This window comes from Nelumbo nucifera, chromosome 8, assembly GCF_055504915.1.
Source record: "Nelumbo nucifera cultivar China Antique chromosome 8, China Antique-T2T, whole genome shotgun sequence".
Taxonomy (NCBI): domain Eukaryota; kingdom Viridiplantae; phylum Streptophyta; class Magnoliopsida; order Proteales; family Nelumbonaceae; genus Nelumbo; species Nelumbo nucifera.
In genome coordinates this window covers 11,646,227-11,667,337 of record NC_142656.1, presented here as the reverse complement: position 1 = coordinate 11,667,337, position 21,111 = coordinate 11,646,227, and the positions used below count along the sequence as shown (strand labels likewise).

Here is a 21,111-nt window from a genome sequence, read left to right as displayed (position 1 = left end):
GAAAGGATGCTAAGCTAATGTAAGAACACTTATAAGCTGTGCCTTTTAATTAATGACAAAGAAAGAAAACTGCTAAGCTCTTTTACAGTGCAGGACCTTGGGGCTTCCAAGTGTATTTACAAATATAAAGATGCTTAGCTCAAGTAAGTTGCAGATCTCTATGTCCATTTGACCATTAAACCAATTCAGAGAACATGTATATGCGTGTTTCTCTGGCAGCATGGGTTCTCTTTTAACTTGTGAGCGAGCAGGAAGTGCCTGGAGAAAATGGCTTCTAATTTGAATTGATTGCAGTAAACACCGAATGAAAGGCAATGAAGAGGAAAGAATTAAGATGCATTTCCAAATTCCAACTTCTCAAGTAGATTCCATTGACTGTCTCTTCTTCCAAACAAGTGGGGCAAGCAGCATCCATACTGTGACAAAAACTTCTTTTAATAAGTATAATACTAATGGTATAGACATAGAGAACCAGAATTCTAGTGCACAAACATCTGGCACCTTTTAGATCAATACTTACTGTAGACACAAGCTGCTAACCATTCATTCACAATTCTGACCCAGGTACTGGTCCATCCTACGTCAATTGTCCACCTGCATGAAAGAGAGGTTTTTATTTGATTACCAGGAACAACATGATAGAATTATTCTTCCTTTTGGCATATTTGAGTTTATAAGTTGTACATACATAGGGGAACACAAGTAAAGAAGCAAAAGGATCATTATTTCTTATTCAACATTCAATTTAACTCTCAGTTTTGGAAGGGACCAATTAATTGCGAGCAGGAAATTATAGAGTACTGAATGTTTTCATTGTGGTAGCAGGAACCGATTAATAGATAACCATTGCATTGCCATTTCTCATGCCACCACTTTGGATCAGGTATCATACCTATGTGTCATGTATGCATGTGTTCATTCCATCCATGCCTATACCAAGATAAGCAATTACAGTTCTCTGAGGGGATTCAGAGCACATGACAATTTTCCATTTGTCCTTTTAAGAAAATGATTTAAAATCTTTGGAGCATATATTACTGACAAAACTGTTTCTTGTTTTTCTATTTTTCCTTGTCCTCAATATAGAGTTGAAAATAGTTTTCTTCCCCAACAATGGGTAACGTTGACTTGTACCCATCCTCCTTCCTCAAGAGACATTGGCCAATTTATCATCAAAAAAAGCTTGCACAAGTTGATCAAGGAGCTAATGTATAAAAATAAGTTCCTCTTCTTCAAACTAGACTTCTGATGACCTGGAAGTGGGACATTTTTGAAATTGAACAAAAGAAATCTGTTGGATACTTACTTTTTCATGGTGTGGTGAGCATTCCAACCAATCAATAGCATTGCAAAGTACATGGCTCCTGTGGCAAAAACAAAATGGAAGAATCCGTAACCATATGGAACATCGTCTGCAGCCTGCACTTCATCCTTCCTGAACTGCACTTGTTGTTGTCAGATATGTCTCATTGGAAGTGTAATGAACTAGACAGGAAGTTGTTAATGAATGGGGCGAACCTGGAAGCATTTAGAATCTATCCCAGTTGAGAATGTTGCTATAACCATTGCAAGTAGTGCAATAACAAAGCTCTGCCACCACATTGAGATCCATCGTTAGATATAAAAAATCAAAGTGTTGATGGCTAAGTATTAAAATGATGGTATACAAATTCTGGCAATATAAACCTCCACCTCGTAAAGAATGCATAAAAGTTCCAAGTTGAAAACAATAACCATTTATTGATTTTCTTCTTTGTGCAAGGGATTTTCTTTTCGTTTTTTTTTTTTTTTTTTTTTTTTGTAGGTCGTCAGCTATATCTTTTACAGTTGTAGCTTTTCCAATTTATCTCAAATTTGGTAAAATATTCTGCTAATACCACATCTAAGTCAATGCAGGTATTTTGGAGATAGCAGGGCAAAGAACCATATTGCTGCTCCTATGGGAAAACCGAAAGCTCCAGGTCTTTCCAAGGATTGAAAATCGTTTTGAACAGAATATCAGAATTAACTCATCAGTTTGCTTGGAAATTAGTAGAGATGGGGATATTATTGCAAATTACTGATGGTATCTTATTTTTCTTTTGTGCTTGCAACTATTCTCAGTTTTCATGGGAAGTGCGGATTCAGAATATTACTATGACTGTAAGCCAGTCTGCCCTGGCTGCAGCTTCTGCCTTTCTGTTGCAAGTCTCTGTTGGTGGTTCACTGTAAACATGGACATTAAAATCAAGCTTAAAACGAGGAGAAAGACAAAGAAAGCAAAATAAATAAATAAATAAATAAATAAACTAGGTTTTATGCTGATTCTTCTTGCTCTCTCTCGAAAAGGAACAAGCAAAAAGCAACTATGGTACCATTGAGCAAAAGAGTACTACGTTCAATTGTTTTGCAGAAAAGCAAGAATCTTTTGTGTAGTCACTTCCATGGTATTGGAAAATGCTTAGGAAACTCAAGTGGTGCCGCTAAAATGGGCCTTTTCGTCTTTGCATATTCAAAAAGGACAATGCACCAGAAACACTTCGCTCAATACAAGTTCCTGGTGTTTTTTCCCTTGGGCTGATCGCTTGAATGGTGCCACTGATGTTTCAGTAGCATTCCCCTTGGTTCGACCATCAAGCTAACTGATGGTCTAGAACTAACCCTAACTGAAGTATATCAAACAAAGGAGTGCTTAATATTATTGGAACGCATACCTCCTAATGGCACACCAGCAGATAAATACCACATAAAGCCCCATTAACCCTGGGGTTAAGAAACCAGCGTTTACCTGTTCAAGTAAAAATATTATGGATACATGCAAAATCCTGCGGAACATGAATAAATGACTGGGAAGTAGATTCCAAAAACCAAAACTTACTTTTGGGTGGAGGGAAACACAGGCCATTAATTGGAGAAGTACTAGTGTCCAGGTGATGAAGAAGATGTTAAGCAAGCAAGATGGCATTGGTGCATACCATATATACATTAAAACAACACCCACCATGCAAGCAATATATGCAGCAACTGAAAGTAATATTACCTGGATACGACTGCAATAGAGGATCCTAGGAGATTAACTTCAAACGGTAGATCTCAAGTAAATTTAGCAATATAATTTAAATATTTCTAAAACATGACTTGATGAAAGAGTTGCGCCCATGATTAAGCTTTTCAAAGAATTTTCTAACATAATTTCTTTACAAGCCTATTGTAGTTTCCAGAAACTTAAAAGATTCCCTGACAACTAGTCATTTTTCAACTCAACTATACTTGTGAAAATACACTTCAAAAAATGCAGATATAATTGGACTAGGGGACTATATTATGGAGAGGGAGAACCTTACCATCTACCTTCATATTTGTCTGACTGACAGCAGTCATTGAGCCATGTTATGAAACTGATCACACTAATGAGTTGAACCAAGAGGAAGACCCTGGGAAAATAATTTGCAACAAAATTGGAAAGATTCTCAGCAATATTAGTGAAAGTTACTGGATGACAGTGAATAGAAGCCCATATGTTCAATTTCACAGGCAAACTCTAATAAGATTTTACTTGGTTTGAGAAGACAAGACAATTTAACAAGAGAGTGATGTACCCGGCACCAAAATGTGCTATCTCCCCTGCAACAGTACTACTGCTTCAGTGAAGTGGTAATAAGAAATGTATAATACAAGAAACTAAAAGATCTTCAAACGTTGTGATTAAAAGAAGAAAGAATGATAAGCAAAAGAAAGAATATAAAAGAGATGGAGGCTGATGGATTAGGGCAATATTACTAACCGTAGAACTGAATAAGTGCATTTGGAACAAAAAATGGGAGCACGAGCAATGCAATCCACACAAGGATCTTAGCAGACCACCATCCAGAGTGCCATGAATCACTACGCTCATTCAGCTTTCTTGTACCAGCCGTTGAAAGAAACATTGTGAAATAGAATATCTAATTAAAATTTAAGGATCACTTACTGAAAACAGGAATAGTAACAATAGTTGCACACAGTTGAACAAGTGCAACGCTGCCGAAGCACCAATTTTTAAAATATACTTTCACCGGCACATCACAATATGATATGGTGCTGCAACATCACAATTTTCAGTTTCAGATCGCCAAACTGGGAATTCAACTATAGACAATACCAGGTTTTACAGTCATGAACTTCTGGACACCTCCTATGACTCTTCTGCCTGGCTACTGGACATTGGTTGAGGCATGTTGACACAAACCATGATTACTTGAGTTTATTTCTTGCCATTTTTGTTGTCAAGAAGCTGTATTGGTGGCTAGGTGCATAGTTTAAGTTGCACAGGACCTAACTGAGTTGTACTTCATAATGTCAATAAGAATAATTAAGTAAAAAATCTTCACCGAGTATTCTGATCAGTTTCTCCTATCCTATCTACAAAACTTCTTATTTTTGGACAGTTATCGCATTTTGGTAATTTTTGAAAAATTAGGGGCATTTCTGTGAGTTCGCAGCTTTAAAATATCTTTTAATTGTAGAAGGAATGAAGGATACGAAACAACCGAGACTAACTCGCAGAACGCCTTCTGTACCCAAACAGTAACGACCACCTTTACATCCTTTTAGTCCTGCACCCACATCCGAAAACATCTTCCGTTAGCCGAGTAGAACAGATAAGACCCCACGTGAAATTGAAGAATGCAGATTTTCTACTCACTTTTTCTACGGATTCTCTACCCGTTGTGAACTGCAATCACATATGTGGCTGTAATTCATGGCGGGCGGTAGGAAAAGTGAGTAGGTCCCGTTTTTTCATTTGAGAAGTACATATATATTCGGATGATTCTAATCGTGTTGATGGAATAACCCTTCTTTTTTTGAACAGTTGTTTGGATAATCTTTTTTTTTTTTTCGAATTTGGATCTCCTGCCCACTTCTACCTACATCACAAGGCACCCACACATGAGATCTTACTACATAATATTATGCACAGGGAGCAGTGTGTCGTGGGACATAGAGTTTTGTGACCAGGAGATTTGTAGTTTTTTTTTTTTTTTTCTTTCATTGGAGTTTGGATAATATACTTAGTTAAATTGTTCCCGATTTCCCATGAACAACTAAAAGAGGGTGCAGGGTCCCTTTCAGAAAGGTAATTTTGTGATGATGCCCTTAAAAAGGGCATTCTGTTCGAATAGGATCAACCAATAGGCCCTTATCGAGAGACTCAAAGTAAAATGGATGATCATGATTCTAGGATCCTTAAATGTCTCATCATCTACATTTCTTTGAAATTGAACATAAGGTTCACAGAAAAAAAAAGAGAAAAAAAGAGATCCGATCGCTTCGTATTATTCCATTGATTAAAGCTCGTCTTTATCTGGGGTACTGCAGACATCATGGTCATAGGTACCTAGGTGTTCAGTTCATGTCCCTATTGCCAAAGCCACCAATGGTGGAACCTAGATTTATGAGCATCATTTTTGACGAAAAAACGTGTTGCTCTTTATTAGGGATGACCGGATGAGCAACATAGCCCATCCCCCAAATCCATAATCCCCAATCCAGCATTACATTAAAGTTGAAATTTATTTTTTCAGGTTGACGCTCAGCGTCAGTCCTGCCATGATCAAAGATAGTTTTTATAATTGAGTTTATTCTCGCTCATTCCATGAAGGCATGAAACGCCCTCCCCAGAATTCAATTAACGGCTTGTAATCAAGTTTTGTACCTGCTTGAAAAAAAAAAAAAATTAAACCTAAGCAATGCTGGGCGTAAGAGCCCGGATCTACTACTTGCTCTACTTTGAATCACTTTGCATGACCAATCAGGAGTGAACAGATCAGTGTTCGGTATAGATTGGTTACATAGCAAGAGCAATGGTTCGAGCAACAGATCCCGAGTGTCTTCAGTAGGACCGACTACAGAGCTTTCCAAATGCTCATAGACACATCAAAGATTAAAATGGTTGAAAAATGATCTGATGATGCTGATTTTTGGTATAGATGTCTCTTAAGGAATACCCACCTATTGGTGCACAAATAACAATTAAAAAACAAAGAACCTATGGCTAAAATGCATTATTTTGATAGGTGCTAACCGGGTCCCAACATTCCCTCTTTCTAATTTATTTAATAAAGGAATTCTAATATATCACTAAGGAATGGTAGTAAGAAAGGAATCTCTTTGTGGGATTCCAACTTCCAAAAGGTAAAAGAGGGAGTCTTCTCGTTTGTAACATTTCGGAGGTGGTACACCTCATTTATTTTACTGTTAAATAATGGCAACCCACTAAATTTTCCCATAAGAAAAGCACCTATGCGAACTAAAATCAGCAGAACCAAACTAAATGAAGAACAGTCACTAAAAAAGCAGGAAAAGGAGGTGATGTATGCCTTACTTTCCATTTCGGTCAATGCGCTTTGTCCGTAATCCCGAACCGCCCAGGCTAATAGATTCGTAAGCAGAAAAATTAGGCCGTAGACGTACCGGGCCATCCAGGGATTGGGGCCCATGTAGAACTGGCTACAACATGACTCCTTCATCAACTCCGCCAACCTCTCGTTCCTACTGCTCTCATAATCCTCCATCTCTTCTTTATCTGGGGAAATATCCAAGCTGTTAGTAAATAATTAATAAATCACAAAGAACGGCCATGGAAGCCAATAAAACAAATTACTTGAAAAGGCATCATAAACAGTTATTCACCAAAGCTACCTTTCTCAGAGTTAAACTAAACTAGAAACACTGAATGAGCTAAGCTAGAAACACTGAGGCGATCAGTGTGAACCCAACCTGCTTTGGGCATCTGGATCATCCAACTGATAAAATGTAATCAGTAAGTATGTTCACATGGCATCCAGTCGTGAGCCGTGCATTGTGTGCAGAGTTTTTACTTGGAGAGAATCCCGTCGCATTTAGTTTCCTTACCTTGGTGATACAAGAAAAATTCCCCGGAGCAATTCTCATGTGAGTTCGGATCACACATGCGCCCCACATGCACATCTCAGCGTGCAATGGAAATATCTCCCGTACTTGGGGAGGAGATGTTCCCAATGCACGGTTGGGATGTGCAGTGGGTCGCGATCAGTGGGGAGCCCCATGCATGCGAATTCTTCTCAGGCAAGGGTGAAGGGCTCACACCATGTGCTGATCCAGATCAAAAGGAGGCAGATGTGGTGGATATCTCTGGTGGTGATGGTGGTAGGTGTTACATCTCGTTTGGTGTATTATTGCTTGTACACTCGCAAAATTTTGGTGGATCACAGGACCCACCATTGAATGAATCCACAATCAGTTGAAGCTGATTTTGGGCCCAGTCAATGGTGGGACTCGAATCTTTGTGAACGAGGCACGTGGACAGTAGTTATGGACCAGATCAAGACCCAACCTATAAACCTAATGCCTACTTTTTAAAGTTTTAAAAAGGGAATCTAAAGAGTTCGTATCCGTGTAGAAGACCACAAGCATATCGGATTACAGGAACAGACTCTTTACTATTTCAGTATTTCCTTCCTCCACAAGAGTAATCCCTACATTCTCTCTCTCTCTAGCGAAATATCCCCATCATTTCGTTATTTACACCGATTATTTCAACAGTTTTATTTAAAACTGAAGTAAAAGCGTAAAACATTATCTCTCAAAGATAATGTGTTTTATAGCTAATTCATTCATTCTACCGGAATTAGAATTAATTTATACAGGAATGGGAATCACATGAGATAACAATCTCTTTAAAATCGTAAAGATCAGATGTTCATGCAGGTTCAGTAATGCCTAGCATGTCATCGCATTTCTTCTTTTGTTAGAAGGTTGATCATTGATGAGAGCATATCACAAAAAGCAGAAGACTATGGATCCATTTGTTTATACAGGAAGGTCGTTCCATTTTTCCGATAACAAAGAAATGGAAATAAAGAAAGAAGTAAATTCAGACCTGAAAAAACTAACGCTCAGAGCTAGATTTTGCAGTCGAAGACTAGCAAAATCAATCTCAAAACAGATTCACAAATGGATCAAACTCTGAAGCTTCCATATCAGAAAAGGAGAGGGAGAATTGATCTTAACCAGGAGACGGAATCGAATTCCGTTGAATTGGTTCTAACAGAAGTTTTCCCGAGGAGTCAGGAAGATTTGATATGAACGTACCTGTTAACAGTGATTCAGCTCAGCGTTTCAGCCTTCGGATCCGTGGAGAGAAACGAAGAAGTTTCTTCGGGAAGCTCCTCTCTCCACCTCTTTGATCTTTAATGGCGAAGCCCGGCGTAGAGAGATGATTTCTTTTGAGTTCTTAAATCTCTTTTGAGCGACGAGGACTTCGCTTTTCTGGGCTTTTATTTTCTTTTTTCTCCTTCACTTTTCCCGCCCGCAAGCCTTTTGTTTCCTCCTACGGGTTAACGGCGTATCGTAGAAGGTAAACTTGAAGAAAATTAAAATTAAAAAAAAATTAAAATTAAAAGTTTATCTCTAGTAATCAGAAACCGTCCGATTGGAAATGGAGGAATAATTAAGATTCCGATTCAACGGCTTATATAGGGGAATCTGATGATCAGTTTGTGTACCTCCTATCTTCGTTTATTGGACCCCACCAAAGAGATCTAAAGCCTTAACGCCATGGGCCCATGGATAATGGGTTGGGCTTTATGTCCTTATTTAAGTGATGATGAGTACATGACAGATCCCCAAACGGCAAACGTCCACCGACTTGGGGATAAACCAAGGCCCACCCAGGCCCGCTTTGTTTTGGGTTTGGGCCCAAATGTACAGGTTGTCAATCAGATCAGAGCCAGTGTTGTTTGACTAGCGTCTTGAGAAATTGAACTGTCAAAAGAAGCTATTAAGGCTGTGTTTGGTTTGATGGAAATAAGAGAAAGTTGAGGGAATTCACTTAGGGGATGTTTGGTACTGTGTGGTCGTTTATTTAGCAGGTATTTGGCATTGATGCCGTAGATTCAGAGCCATTTTTTGAGAAAACAGTGTTGTATGGATGAGGGTCTGTTGCACCGTTTTCTGAGGAAACAGTTCTTTTTTTTTTTTTTTTTGGTTTGGCATCGATGCTGCTACATAGGATGTTTTCTGGGGAAATAACACTGATTTTGTTTGGTACCAGCGCCGTATACCTGTTTTCAGCATAGGTCTACATTATCTAATGCTTCAGCTGATGCCACATTGGTGCCACGCCATTGAACCATTGGATGCAACAGTTTCAAAAATGAGAAAACGCCAAGTTTGGTGTTATCTCAGACCACGTCTTCCCGAATTCCAAGGCATGGCCGTTTTCTTTGCATTTTCTGGAACAATGGTCCCAAACAAGTCTGAATTTCTTGGTGGCACCAATGTGGAGCTGTTTTCTGAGGCAACGACATCAATGCCAAACACCGCCTTAATAAACGTTTTGTATGGATTTATCTTGGAAAATGAGAAAAGTTGTTAATTAACGATATATTGTTTGACGATTAGGCAGCATATACGCCATTAGGTGCCACATAAGCTGAAAAGTAAAAAAATGCTTTAATATTGGGAGAAACATTAAAATAAAGTTTTTCTCAATGGTTGGTTCTTACATAAATCTAAAAATGTTTTTTTTGGTAACTGACCTAAACAAATATTTATTTAATAAATGATTTACTAAATAATATTTCAGAATAAATGCAATAAATTAACGTTATTTTGCAAATAAGTGACGATAGAACCTCAAACCATCTTAATTTCTATCAAACCAAACATAACCTAATGGTAATAACATGGTGGGGGTTGTTGAGAATGGAGATGACAAGTGGGTGGGCCAGGCCAAGATTGGCCGCGTGGAGCCCAAGTCAGACCCACAAAACACCTCCTGGGTCCTGGCTCCAGCTCCATGCCAAAGCGTCACCATACGAATTGGAGGCCCATAACCTCTTTTGGTATTGGTTGGGTCCATTCAAGTATTCAACTACGTGGGCCTTGTTATATGATGAGTCCCATAACTAGATCCAATGATCTTTACCTTTTTCTCTACGACAGCTTATTTAGTTTGACCCTACAACCATGTGATTGATAGAACCATATCTCAAATAATTTCGTTTTAAGTACATTTGGAAAGAGAAGAGTAGAAGACAAAATCTCTCTCTCTCTGTATTGCATGGCACATGCAGTCTGTACAACATCCGAAGCAGGAACGATGTATTATTGGTCCTCTCTTTCTCTCTCCACGAGCATTTTGTAGACAAAGTTTAAGGTTTGTAGATGGTACTGTCCTCATGCATATTCAAAGTTAGCCACGTGGCTAATGGGTAGTTGTTTATAGATGGTAAACCGCGTTTAGATAGGTTGGTGGAAACATTGAAGAAGTGAAAGAACATTCTCTTGTCATGAGCAGTGAGGGGGATATGAGAGAATGAAGCAGAGACTGCCACACCGATCTCACACGTAAACATAAAGAAAAGCTTTTAATGCATAATAACAAATACAAGAAGAAACTGGGGAGGAATTTGTTCTGTTTACTTTGTTTGTTCTGATTTAAAACAAATGAAAGAAATCGAAGTAACATGTGTAATTGTTCGATCATTCATTCATGTACTATGATTTCTGGGGTCTTCAATTTCGTGGATATCTTTTGAACTGTACCATATTTTCCTTTGCTATTTGGCACTTCTACTCTCTGCTTTTGCTTCATGTTCTTGTTACAAGAGTGTAAAGTGATTCCTTCATTAGACAACCTCGACAGACTTTTTGAGTATTGATCACCTATTGGACCCCGTCTGTTTGACACGTCAGGTGTGGAACCCAATCTGGAAATAGCCATTGTCTTCAGCTCCCACTTTAGCTCGTCGAATGGTGGAATCAAGCATCATTAGTGGGGCTGTTTGTGTTAGACTGTGGATTCTATAACCAGGTCAGATCCATGGTTTTAAAAAATGAATTGGAAATGGAATCGTTTTGGTCATTGGTTTTTGGGTCAACTGTTCAACTTTCTGGTTTGAACGAATGATTTGTTTTAATAATAAAAATTAAAAAAAATAAAAATAATTAAATTAAAAATGACCAAAAATTATTAAACGGTTTGATTGCCTGAATCAACATGTCATTGATTGATTCAATGATTTTTAATCAAGGACCAAATTTAGAGTCAAAACGAAATCAGTTGCTTAAACAATTCCCAAGCTGAATGGTCCCACTGTCCAAATCAACTGCTGTTCTAAAACCATGGTAAGATCTTCGAAGATCCAAAGAAAAAATGACAAAATGAACCAATATGGGATCAGACTGCTTACATACCCTCCAGTGTGGGATCAGCTTTTGGGTATTTGGGTCTAAGTGTATTGGGCCCCATATGGGTATCGGGCCTCTATTTACATTATTTTCTCTTTAATTTATTAGTGAATTCTCTAGAATATTCTAATACTTGGTTGGTGTGAATCACCCCCACCTCAAAAGGCTAAGTTTTTTTTTTTTTTTTTTTTTTTTATCAAGGGTTTGGACCAGCCAATTTTGGTCCGGGCCCATGTTGGACCACCTGGGTTTGTGGACTTTTATAACCCGTTTGTCTTACAGTTTACTTTCCCCATGGATGGAGAATCTATTACTAAGACAAACATGTGGAGCACTTTCAGGATACCACCTCAAGAAATTCCCAATACTTCTAGATGTCTTTTGCAAATGAAGACTTGTCCAAGAGAACTGTTAGTCTGTAATAGAAAAAAAAAGGTTGTGATATCATGGCTAAAAGGCAAAATACATGAAAGAAGATTTGTCTGCCTAGAGCTTTAGATTTCTTTTAATTTTCAAACTCAACTTTGATCAAATTGGCGCCCAATTGTAAAGAAAACAAAGGCACAACTCAACATATAACAAAGGAGATGATTATAAATTATCAAAACTGATCCCCCTCTTAATTGAGAAATGATTCAATTATGGTTGTTGCTTTCAGTGGGGAGAGATTGTGGTGCTGGTCACATGGAAATGGGATTAGATACATAGCACTTAACAACTTTGTCCCACTCCCCACCTTGTCTTTTGGCATGAATCCCTTCATGAGTCATGGCCTGTTTCAGACAGTTAAAAAATAAAGGGCACCTTCCCATGTGGCAGCCTTTGTGTTGGATCATGGCGCATTTATGTTCTAAAGTTGGAGAATTAGAGCTGTGTTGTCTAGACATGAGCTAGGAATCCTATTTTAGGGGTTAGGTATGTGTTTTTCTCTGTCTGGGCCTTTTCTCATGTTGCAAGTTTAGGGCTAAATCATAGCCTTTTTCTATTGGATAAACGCCAAAGCCCTTTACCATTTTCTGTTCGATAAAATTCCTCAGAGAAAATAAAGCAGAGACCCACTATTCATTAAGACTTTGTTTGCCGTAGGTTCGCATTTACATGCGTATAAATGCGTTTGTTTTTTGTGTAATCAGCTGACTTTTCCATCGAACATTGATTATCGATGATTTTTCCACGGAAATCAAATGCAGCCTAGGGAAATGAATGAACAATGGGACTAGGATGGATGGACTGTATATGCTTTTATGAACGCTTGGTTAAAATCCCACTTAGTGTAGGCTTCATAGCTTGCAATTCTGATTACTTAGAATGTCTCTTGCGTGCAAGGAAAAAGTGAGTAGAAAAGTGAATCAATGAAGGAGTGATACTTTACTGTCAAAGAAAAAGCACGTAATAAAGGGTGGGATTCGGTCTCCAAATCGGATTTAGAAGTGCAAGTCATTATCATAGGATGACAGAGAGAGAGAGAGAAACTTTTGACTGAATAGCACTTTCGGGTTTCAATGGCTGATTCAATTCATCCATGCATCTTCTTCAGCCTCGCGTTTACTCCAATGTGATATTAGCCATCCAAGATATTACTAGTTTTAGTTGGAAAGATACTCGACAGAAAAGTAATGTTTTGTACATGTGGCAAAGGTTATCGAGCTGAACCTTTTTGGCCATTACATACGGCCCTTTTTTGATCTATATACAAGGGCCTCTTTAATTTGGTCTCAACACTTTTTCCATGTGTATTGAGTAGGCTCTATCCGGAACTGAATGGAACCGATCTTATCCAATTTGTTATAGGATAGGGTCTCGTTCTAAATTTGTGGAACCGATCCCCATGCAAGCCAATTCCAGGGCCTATATTAGGGGTTTATCCTAGCTAAACTAATCCGAAGAACTACCCTTAATTAGTTGGCATTTGTAGAACTAGCCTTTCAATGGAACTTTCCTTGAAATAAATTCCGAAATACTTTGAAGGTGTGAAGGTTTGAGTCCATATATGCACTCATGGTTACAAAAACCATGGTCCCGCATGACCTTTAAGTGACTTAAGTGATTTGCTCATTTATCTTCAATTTAATATTTGAATGAGTATAATAAGTAATGCAAAAGGTAATATTTATAAAATTTAAATTATAATGATAAGTTTGAATTATATATTGATATATTATGATAATATTCAGTTTAGGTTACTCAATTAATCAATAAAGCTATGTTTGGTTTGAAGGAAAAAGTAGGGAAAGGAAAGTTAGGGAAACCTTCACAAATCTTGTATAGGCTACAATACCTTTCATTTCTTTTCCCTACTTTTTCCTTCAAACCAAACATAGCCTTAAAGGTAATATAAATGTAAAGTATGTATGTTTTATTGATTAAAAGTCGTCAAGTTTTTAAAGATAGGATCTTTGTTTTTGTAGGGGTAGAAGGGGGGGGGGGTAAAAGAAAGAATAGGTTCTACAAGTAGACCTCAAATTGAACCTGGAACTGCCAAGGCTAGAACTTACCCTAGAACCAACCCTTACAGAATATGTTGAGGATAGGTTCTAGGTTCTACCTTGGAACCAAACCGAATAGACCAATGCTCACCCCTAATCCGGATAGTGGATTAATGCTCGAATAACAATGATGATTTAATGGGAAATCTGCTCATGCAAATACACTTAAAATAGGTTAGATGTAAAGCACATCCAACCAAAATTCATGTCATAATTTAATGGGAAATTTCTCAATCCACTTTTGTTGAGTTGGTTATGAGGCATCTCTCGTATTGACGAGGTGTGGGTTCAAACCATGGAAATGTAGGCTCTCCTGGTTGTGTCAATGGTTCCCATATGCATCTAATTGTCAAGAACAGCCCAATGCATGAGGCTCCCATCAATGCAGGGTCTGGGGAGGGATAGGCCTGTCGCTAACCCCATAATTAGGTCTAGTGTACAACACCATACTCCGGTAGGAGTTAAAATCTTATAAAGGATAGCAGAAAAACCGAATGGGGAAACTGTGTTAGACGTTAACTAGAAGAGACCTGTGCAATGCATGGGCTGGTGTTAAAAGATGCCTATGTTAAAAGGGAGTAATTACATTAAGGCTGTGTTTGGTTTGAAGGAAAAAGTAGGGAACGGCAGGGAAACCTATACAAGGTTTGTAAAGGTTTCCCTACATCTCCCTTCCTTTCCCTGCCTTTTCCTTCAAACCAAACATAACCTAAGTTTCCTTAAACTGAATTGATTGTAAGTGAAATGTTTGATTTCTTTTTAAAATTTTTTAAAATAAAAATCACAAAATTCTAAAGGGGTTGGGAAGAAAAAGAGAGTAAGCTGAGGTGGACAACTGCATTTTAGAATATAACATAGATAGGATGGATCAATATCCAATACTATGCATTAGGGTCAGATCAAGGAGAAAATCCAGGGTAATTCTAATTTGCTATTTCAATCAAGGATAGTTTAGAAAACTCCATTTGTTCTTTCTCTCCATTTTTATGAATGAAATCTAGCTTTTGGAATCACATTATCCAAACCCCAAATGAACATATGTTTTTTCTCTTGATAATTAAATGCTTTTGTAGTTAGAAACACAAAATAAAAGATGAAAAAAATTGGAGTTATAAAAACAAAGAAAAATAAAGCAAAACAAAGAAAAATAATATCCTCTCCTAAACTACCTCCCCCACTATCTCCAACTTTCTCCTAAATTATGTCTAATTCCTATTTATCTCTTAAATTATATCTAATTTAGTTCGAAATTATCTCTTATTCCTATTTATCCTCTCCCCCACTTTTTATCTATATTTATCTAAACAAAGTTTGAATTAAAAAAAGTTAAACATTATATAAATATTCTAACGAAATTATATAAAAACTTTAAAGTATTTATTAAAAACACAAAAAACAGTTACAATAGATTTAATAATATTCATAATATTAATGATTTTATATTTCTACAATATTCATCATGAAATTATGTACTGAAAACATAAATTATGATTTTTTTGGATAATTCAATTTAAATGTTATTCAAATAATAAAAATTTAACATTAAAAAATAAAATATTATTTAAATATTTCAATAACTAAATATCTTAATTAAAAAATATTAAAATAGATAATTAATTATATAATCACGTATTTAATATTATATATTAACTTTAAAATAAATAAAATTCAAATAACGAAAAATTTTAAATATTTTATATATTATTAAAATATTTAAGTAACTAATATTTTAAATAATGAAATATTTAACATAACTAGATTTTAAATATTTAAAACAACAAAAATTATCTAATAAATTATTAAAAGTAGAAAAATAATTATATCATAATATTCAAACTAATAATAATTTAATACTTTACAAAATTAATAATACAATTATTCCATAATAGTATTAATTATTATTTTATGGATTATTAAATTCAATAATTAATATTTTAAAATTGAAATAATGATATTTTAAATAGCTAAATAATATTGTAAATGACTAATTTCACTTATATCAATTAATAAATCTAGAAAAAAACTTTCAAAAAAATTAATATTTATTGATAATAATTTTAACAGAAAAATTTCAATAATTTAATATATATTTTTAGTATTTATTTTATTTTTGTAATTTTTGTATTTTTATTATTTATTTATTATATTTTCATTATCAATATATTTTCAATAATTGCGCATTTTTGCTATAAATTTTCAAGAATTATTGAAGATTAGACTATTAATTTAGCTGAAATTAAGAGTGTTCATGGGTTTATTCGATTCAGTTGTAGGCATTTTGGCTAACTGGATTGACTTGGTTAGGTTGGGGAGTTGGTCACTTGAAACCGACTGACCATTAGTGAAAACCAGCCAACTCGGGTTGTATTGATTTGGTCAGTCGGTTCAAAAGATTTAAACTTAAAAATTAAATTTAAATTTTTTAAGATACAATAACATTATTAAAAATAAATTTATGATATAAAATATTTTAGACTAAGGAATATGGGAATTTTCCCACTTAGAGCCCTGTAGACAGCACAAGCTATGAATATAGATGGCCAGCTTATTTCCAAAATACATAAACATAAATTTCTAGTGTTTAAGGTAGGTATTTTTCATACCGTCTGAGCCAATTCAGCCTTGATATAAGCCTATCTAAGAAAGAACCTAACTGGAGAGCCAAACCATGGTTCCAGTCAAGGTTCAAAGTATTGATATTCTCAATATTTCAAACAATTAAACTCTTATTTTATTTTATGACATTTCGTCAGTACTGCTATTGTTACATAAAAAAAAAAAAAAAAAAAAAACTATGAGAATCCCAACCTCCTTATTGGGCCGGGTCAGCTACTATTCTGGGCCTTAGCCTGTCTTAGCTTTTGATAGAACTTCTCTCCATTCTAAACAATTAGGGCAAATGCTACTGTGCATATGCTGCAACATAAAGCTTTATCTCATATCTCTGTATATTCCTTGTTAATGAGTCTGGATCAAGTAGGTACATTTAGGTGATGTTTGATACCGTTGCTGATTCTTCCGGTGAGATTTTTCATAAATCAGTGATTTCTTATAAACTAGAGAAATTGTTTGTTTGATACCACTGATGCCATGTCTACCTCAATAATTGGCTTGAAAAGAGAAATCATTGAAAACGGTGATTCTTCTTTTAGGCCCGATTTTAATAATCATTTTCTAGTGATTTGCCAATTTCTCAAAAATCAGCTAACCAAACAACAAATTTATCAGCAATTTTTGAATCAGTGATGTGGCTCTGATCTAGTGTCAATTCCGAGAAATCAGGATACCAAACATCATGTTAATGAGTGATTGGCTTACCCGTACTCACACCATCCCAACAGCTTCTTATAACCTTACATCGGGAATATCTTTGCAGGAAATAAAGCACATTAGTTGGAAGATATTCCCAATATAAGACGATAAAGACTGCTCGAAAGAGCTTAGCCCTAACGGAAGCCGAACTCATTCAAATCAATAAGCAGTCTGAAATTTTTTACACCACCTCAAGAATACCAACCAAACCTTGAAAATATTCAAAGCAAATTTTTAGGACAGTTGTAAGAATATTTGTCGAGTGCTTATCAGTGCACTCACAAAGCTGTGCTTACTGGATCCCGTCTTGTTGTTAAGCTACAAATCCAATGAATTTGACAAGTTATCTACCTATCTATGACATTACCCCCACCCACTCATTTGATGTATGAGTTAGGCTTTACATTGCAGAGTTGCTTAAATATTAGCCGCAAAGTTCAGTTTGGAAAGAGTAAAAATACAAATATGTATGTATAATAATATAATATGCAAGATTTTATATTCTATAAATTTGTATTTGTATTCCTAAACTTGGCCAAATTTGAAAAGAGTACAAATACAAATTTGTATAATGCATATATATACAAAATAATATAAAATACAAGGTTTTACATTCTACATACTTGTATTTGTACTCTTTCTAAACTAAGCCAAAATTGCAAATTTAGAATCATATTTTGAACTGATCTCCAGGTCTGATGAGCAAACGGTTTGGTCATTCAAAAGCTAGACCTTTTAATGGCTTATGAGTTTTCTGTTTCCAGACTCAACCTTTAGCTCAAGCAAAGTTTAGCTGAACGCTTTGACTGTTTAGTGGGCTGTGGAACCAATGATAAGGTTCTAGGTCAGTAATAAAATACATAGGGCTTGTACCTTTTACAGTGGGGCCCATGAATTTATTATTTGCATGAAACCTCACCATTGGTTCCATGGCCGGCTGAACAGCCAAAGCATTCAGCTAATCTGAATTCCTTTGGCTCTTTTTTTTTTCCAGCTTTTCATTTAAGACACTCCATCCAGATTCAGAACATTGATTATAACCCCATGGTGTTATATAACACAGGATAATCCATCCCTCAAGCCTATAACCCCCCAACCATGGCACATGTGGAATTTGATCCCAAATTTCTGTTACAACTAGCCAGAGACCTTATCAATTAGCCAGTTGGCATTTTCCAAATCCCTTTAAGGGGGCATTCTGTTTTTGGATTTTGAGAGGGGAAAAGTTGGTTTATGGGATTTTGGTTCCTAATGACCAAGAACCTCATGTTCTTTCTTCAGATTTATGTGGGGACTAGGAAAAGTTTATTTTTCCCACCTAGGGAGAAGTTGCCAACACTTGAATGAGACAAAAATGCCCATTTTAATAATGGATTTTTATGGATAAAATGGTCATTGCATTATTTACATGAGAAATAAAAGAACATGGGTAAATGCACTTACCCGAGTAAATATTTCCCAGGCAGCTGCATTTACTTGGGTAAGTAACTTACCGAAAACCGAGTACGGGACCTAAGAATTTACCCTCAACTTTCTCTCTCTCTCTCTCTCTCTCTCTCTCTTATTTTCTATTAAACCAAAGATAGATCAAATGGCTCCTTAATTTTCATGTTAATATTCAACTTGATTACATACACGCCAATGAAGTTGTCAGGAAAAAAATATTGGGTAAATTACAAAGACCACCCTGTACTATGGGGTCTGTGACAAAGACCCCCTGTACTTTGTTTTGCGACAAGGACCCCCTTGTACTATGACCATGAGACAAAGACCCCCTTCCATTACCCTTCTGTCTAAAAAAGGCCGTTACAATATTTTTTAATCCCCATACTACCCTTGAAGATGGGAATTGAAAATACTACAGCGTCGGGATTGAACCCATTTAATCCCGACTATAGCCAAACGGCGATTGGCTACTAGTGCAAGCAGGTAAATACTACGACAAATACTACAGCCAAACGGTGATTCGATTCTGAGCTGGCAAATCCAGGGATGAAGAAAGCGAAAGCGACAACGATTGCTTCAATGAAGATTTATCCAGAATGAGTAGTATCATAAACCTTGTACAGAGTCCCATACCATTTTCCCCTTCGAATCTTCTTGATTCCGTAGAGACTCTGTTGCTGGGGATCAGTCCAGAACCCCCCGACTAGCCAGAAAGAGATGACATTATCCTGGCGAGCATAGAGCGGAAGGCAAACAACGTTGATCTTCCCCCGTCCCTTCGGATGATAAAGAAGAAGAGGTAATGGCAAGAAGGCTTTAGAGAAGCTGGTGAATCCGCTTATTGCTCCTTGAAGAAGGCCTTCTCTTCCATGGTATTCATCACCCGAGAGCTTCACAGTTATGCCTTGCAGATGTAGGAGATCCTTTTCTATGAAGATTTGCAAGGGATTCTGGATCGAGTGCAGAAGGAGATGCATGCTTCATTCGTGTGGCTCTTTTAATAGGTGTTCTCACACACGCTGACTCCCATGGTCTATGTCATGATCCTTCTAGCCAACTTCACTGTGTACTCGATGGGTCACAACACCGCCATTGTAGCACCAATAATGGTGTTAGGATCTTCGGGCGTCACGGTGGAGACTGTAACGATGACTGACATCAGGAATCAAAAGCAGCCCAAGTTTGATGGTTCGAAAATTAAGACGTTTTCTATTTCGTCTTCGGTTGGTAAGAGCACCTTCATGGGGGGAAGCAGTGGTGGAGGTGGAAAGGTCTGCCCCAGTGGCTAGTGGGATTGATGGTGATGGCCGGTTCGACGGTTCATCATCGTGGAATGAGAATCTAACAATTATGCGAGGCGAGATATCTTGGGTGTCATCTTTTGGGAACCCTATGTCTTAATTTTGATCAAGACGGTCTCGAAATTAGGCTCCTACGTAAACAAGGCGGCGAGGTAAGACGCAATCGACACAGACATGTCGTAGACAAACAGAGACCAGACGTTGATGTCTTTGTGACCCTGGTAGGTGGGCAACAATCTAGTCGGGAGGGTGATCTATTGATTACTGTACATCGTGTACACTTTGAGCCTGTCTTACTAGATCCTGATCTTGTCGTTGGGATTCCTCGACGAGACTGTGACCTGGAAGTTTGAGGTGAGGAAGTTCCCGTTGGAGGTGTTAAATTAGTACACCATAGCGTTTTGTAGTGTGAACTGGGGCTTGGAGGGTCGGAGGATCGCCCATACAAGGAAGATGGCGAACAAAATTACAATGACGAATACGAAAATCACAACAAATACTCGTCGAGAAAATGGTTTCTTCCACTTGTGATGGTGGTGGTGACCATTGTCCTGCTTCAACGACATCTTCGCTCATTGGTTTTTGTCTCAGATTGCAGGAAAGTTGCCCTAAGTCAATCGAAGGCAGTGGGCTAGTTACAGAAATCCGTATCTCATGCCGACAGATTTATAGAGGGAACGAAAGAAAGAGACATTTGTTTCATAGAAATCCGTAGTATTTGCCGTAGTATTTTTAACTCTCCGCCTCTCTCCTCATGGCGCCGTAGTATTTGCTTGCTGGTACAATCTTGACGGTGAAGCAACAATACCAACTCTTCGCCTCTCTCCCCATACTACAGCCAAACAACCTTGAAGATGGGAATTGAAACTCAGCTCAGGGATAAGATCCCCAAAATCCAAGCAATGGAGCAGATCCTAGATACAATCCCTCTCGCCCCCATTCCCTCTCGCTCCTGTGATAATGTTGTCATGCAGGCTAAGCTTTCTAAGAGCTTGAAGTTGGGTGATCTTCTCGATGATATGGCTAGACATTTGTTGTTTGGCTATCAAGCATTGCAGTTTCCCATGATCGCAACATTGTTGGTGATGTCTATAGAGGCGAGATTGAAGATGGAGAAGAGAAGAAAGGGAAGATGAGAAATGGGTTTCCTCTGTCATTTCATTTCGGAGAATTGGGAGAGAGAAAGAATGAGAGAGGATGGTGAGGGAGGGGAAAAGAAGAGAAGAAAGGGAAAACAATAGGTTTTAAGAGAAAATGGGTAAAAAAGAAAAATAGAAAAAGTTTAGTAGGGTATTTTGGTAATTTAATGCTTAACGGTCAGGGAGGTCTTTGTCTCATGGTCATAGTATAGAAGGGTCTTTGTTGCAAAACAA

The 21,111-nt window shown here is 37.1% G+C and overlaps 1 protein-coding gene and 2 pseudogenes across 2 annotated transcripts; 1 reads left to right on the top strand and 2 right to left on the bottom strand.

Moving 5' to 3' along the window:
* Positions 1 to 18: 18 nt before the first annotated feature.
* On the bottom strand, positions 19 to 8,284 carry LOC104592261 (uncharacterized). 2 transcript variants are annotated; one of them, XM_010251526.3, is made up of 13 exons: positions 8,092 to 8,284; positions 6,344 to 6,544; positions 4,501 to 4,574; positions 3,764 to 3,923; positions 3,579 to 3,603; positions 3,324 to 3,413; positions 2,858 to 3,029; positions 2,694 to 2,767; positions 2,136 to 2,205; positions 1,519 to 1,590; positions 1,307 to 1,440; positions 521 to 594; positions 19 to 416 (listed from the first exon to the last, which is right to left on the bottom strand). In XM_010251526.3, exons 2-13 carry the CDS (start codon positions 6,531 to 6,533, stop codon positions 358 to 360), a joined length of 1,194 nt encoding a protein of 397 aa, XP_010249828.1. In that variant the 5' UTR covers positions 6,534 to 6,544; positions 8,092 to 8,284; the 3' UTR covers positions 19 to 357. The 2 variants fall into 2 exon arrangements, with proteins under 2 accessions (XP_010249828.1, XP_088749428.1); XM_088893302.1 differs by lacking the exon at positions 8,092 to 8,284 and adding an exon at positions 6,739 to 6,878.
* Positions 6,999 to 19,838, top strand: LOC148789628 (uncharacterized; annotated as a pseudogene).
* A 1-nt stretch (position 19,839) lies between these two features.
* On the bottom strand, positions 19,840 to 20,304 carry LOC148789627 (NDR1/HIN1-like protein 12 pseudogene; annotated as a pseudogene).
* Positions 20,305 to 21,111: the final 807 nt, after the last annotated feature.

What these genes read in the sequence shown, in the direction of transcription:
- LOC104592261 (XM_088893302.1), bottom strand. Translation starts at nt 6,760, where the DNA reads ATGATCCAGATGCCCAAAGCAG. An exon ending in CGCATTGACCGAAATGGAAA is followed by an intron (nt 4,575 to 6,343) that starts GTAAGGCATACA and finishes ATGTGGGTGCAG; the next exon opens with GACTAAAAGGATGTAAAGGT. An exon ending in CAGACTGGCTTACAGTCATA is followed by an intron (nt 1,591 to 2,135) that starts GTAATATTCTGA and finishes ATGTGGTGGCAG; the next exon opens with AGCTTTGTTATTGCACTACT.